The sequence below is a fragment of the Pygoscelis adeliae genome, unplaced genomic scaffold (assembly GCF_000699105.1).
Source record: "Pygoscelis adeliae isolate BGI_AS28 unplaced genomic scaffold, ASM69910v1 Scaffold637, whole genome shotgun sequence".
Lineage (NCBI taxonomy): Eukaryota > Metazoa > Chordata > Aves > Sphenisciformes > Spheniscidae > Pygoscelis > Pygoscelis adeliae.
This window is the reverse complement of record NW_008825168.1, coordinates 8,669-11,705: the sequence shown is the minus strand read 5'-3', so window position 1 is coordinate 11,705 and position 3,037 is coordinate 8,669. Positions and strand designations below refer to the sequence as shown.

Genomic DNA, 3,037 nt, shown 5'->3' with positions numbered 1-3,037 from the left:
CAGTGAGAGTGAGCGTATCGGCGGCACAACTAATGGTCTTTTCTTTCTGGCACTCCGTAGGTGGTAGTAACCAACACAGTTCCTCACGAGGTACAGAAGCTGCAGTGCCCCAAGATAAAGACTGTGGATATCAGTTTGATTCTCTCTGAAGCCATCCGACGAATCCACAATGGCGAGTCCATGGCCTATCTCTTTCGCAACATCACTGTCGATGACTAGACCTGGCGCTGCCCCTGTTCTGGCTTCCACAAGAGAAGGAAATATGCATGAAAAGGCAATACCATAAATTATAGGCATAACACAACTGTTTATTCTTGTAGGAGCAAGGAGGTTTTCAGGGTCTTGAGCCATGAGATCTAATAGAAAAAATCAACCTGACCAGCACTTTACAGGTGAATAGAAGAGGCCACTGGCAATGGGGAGGATGACATCTTAATTGAGAGATGGAGAAATGAGGTGGTGTTGAATTTTTAAGTTAATTTTTTTTTTTAGTGTGTTACCTCTTGCCCTGTAGGGAGGGAAAGAAAAGCAAAAAAGAAGTAGCTGTCAGCTTATGAGAAGGGAATAGAGACTGCTCATTGCTGCGTGTGGGCAGCAAGAGGAGACGGCCTTTGGGTTTCTGTTTCTGACTGTGACTCGCCTGAGAGCACAGAAGGGAGTGCTTCATTCAGGCAGCTGGGCAGGACTGCTTGCTGCTGGCAGAGCTGATCAGCGGAGCAGCTCCTTGCCAATTGAGTGGCCTCTCATCTCTTGCACAGCGTAGCAAGGACTTTCATCAAAACTAAGTTAGCGGAACATCCAGAAGGGGCAGCTCAGGGCAACCCATTCGCAGGGCTGCTCGCATCCTTGTGTCGGGGCGCTGGGAACAAGCTCACGTGTGTCTCCCAGCAGCGCAAGGGGTGCTAGTTAACGTGCTGGCCTTTTCATTTTGCGAGCCTTGGATCATTATTGTTCTTCAGTGGCAAGTCACATGAGGGTCTAGGTCCTCACTTGAACACTTGTCTGCACTGCAAAACCAGGCGCAATTTCTGGAGTTGCCTGGGCCTGATGAGTTGTGGCAGTCTCGTGGGGAAGGGGAGTTGGAACAATATCTGCCTCTAATGCAGCTGTGCTCTCCAAAACACTAACACTGAACCTGCAATAAAAAGCATAGGATTTTTCATTTTTGGTGCTTCCTGTGAACCCTGTACCCTCTGAACGGCTGCTGTGTCTGTACCGTGGGGCTGTTGCTGTAAACGGGCTCACTTGGCAGCTTGCAGCCTTCTTCCACGGGGAAGTACGACTCACTGCTTGCTCCTTTCTCGAGTGACGCTAATCCTTGGCTGGAGGGGACACTTGAGAAAGCCGCACAAGGTGCTTGTGAAGGGCTTTGTCTCCAGGATGATATAAGAATAAATTCCCAAACTGTGATCTTCCCCCATGATGAGGCTGACAAACACACTCCAGTAAAACCTATACCACTTTCTACCCTGCCGATGTGAGGAACAAATCCTGCTTGGAAGCAGTTGCTTCCAAAAAGCGCTGCTGCTGACGGGCTGTCTCTAGCAGGCAGTTGTTTAGTTTTGCTTACCCTTCCAACTTCTGCCTGCATCCTTCTCTTCCACTCCAGCATCTAAAACGTGTACGGTGCCGAGGGGCAAGCAGTGACTCTGTGAGCAGGACAAGCCTTGGACACCAGGCAAACAAGGGTGCTTCGGCACGGGGGAGTTTGTCTCGCAGAGTAGTGGCCTGGTGAGGGTACACGAAAGCCCAGAGCAGTTGGGTCAGCTCCAGTATGCAGCGTGGATTAAACCTCCAAGCCAAATCCCACCAGGGATGCGCAGGGCTGGATGAGGTCTTAAGGCTGTCAGTGGTTTTCCTGCATTTTCAAAGTACTGCGAACAAATCACAGCTGTACTCTGTGACCGCAGCGTGGCTCCTCGGCCTGGTGGAGTAACACGGTACTGTGCTGTAAGTATTACTGAACGGATCGACTGAAGCGTGTGAAGTCCCTGCAGATGTCTGCGTGCCCCCTTGTTCTGAGCCAGTACTGGACCATGCTCTTCATACTGGAAGCCAGTGCTAAAAATGTGAGCAGTATCGCTCTTCTCTCCCCTTCAAACTGCTTGTCAGACCTGCCAGAAGCAAGGTCGGGGCTTGTGGAGTGCTGTTGCCCCATTCAGGCTTGCTTTTACTGGGCTGTGTTTGGGTAGAAACCGTGGAACCACGGCACCAGTGAGCAGAGGGTTGCGCCGGTGTCCCCTGGGTCGTACTCGGGACCACAGCCCGGGTTATCCTCAGGTTTCACTTCAAACCTTACCCTGACTAGAAGCCAAAAGCAGTTGGCTAAACTGAAGGCAGGAGATGTTTACATCTCAAAATCCCTAACTGCTTTAGGAAAACCGGTACCCTGTATTCACTGGGCCCCCAAAGGTCAGGGGGAGATGGTGGGGTGGGGCCGGTGTACGCTAGGACGCAGCATCTGCCTGACCTGACCCAGCCTGGACCGAGGTTGCCATCCCATCAGCATCGAACCTCAGCGTTGTCCCTTCTGCCCCAAGATCCTCCCCTTGCTGTCGCTGTACCACTGCTGATGTGGCCCTGTGCTGGTTTGGGGGTCTTAACGGCTTTTCCTGCCAGTCCCGAGTGCTGCCTAGAAGGCTTGGCCGGTCCCTGGGTGTAGCTTCAGAGCTCCTGAGCCTGCGGCTCTGCCAGTCACCGGAGTTAAGGCTTAGGATCCCTCGTAAGAGGGTTAACGTCTTGCCCCAGCGCATCTTGTTCCCGTCTCTTGATCTCTCTACCCCCCCTTTGAATTCAGTCCTCCCAGCTTGGAAGGAAGGCTTTCTTGGAAAAGAAAAATACGCGCGCGGAGCGTGTGGTTTTAATGCCTGAGCAGCGGGTATCTCGTCCCTTTGGAAAGAGCGAGGCGTCCGTCCCGTTCCCCCCGCCGTTCTTGGAAGTTGTCTTCGGGCGCCTCGCCGGAGGAGGGAGGCCTCGGCGCTCCGACTGCGCCACGGTCGGACCGGGAGGTTTATGAGGGAGAAGCAGCTCTGGCTGG

The 3,037-nt window shown here is 52.8% G+C and overlaps 1 protein-coding gene across 2 annotated transcripts in view; it reads left to right on the top strand.

The window, feature by feature from the left end:
• The window catches only part of PRPSAP1 (phosphoribosyl pyrophosphate synthetase-associated protein 1), a 26,575-nt gene extending 25,413 nt beyond the window's left edge, over positions 1 to 1,162 (top strand). For both annotated transcript variants that reach the window (XM_009328898.1, XM_009328899.1), the window contains exon 10: positions 61 to 1,162. In XM_009328898.1, the coding sequence (XP_009327173.1) occupies positions 61 to 219 (159 nt within the window). In that variant the 3' untranslated portion in view covers positions 220 to 1,162. The remainder of the gene's footprint in view (positions 1 to 60) is intronic.
• Positions 1,163 to 3,037: the final 1,875 nt, after the last annotated feature.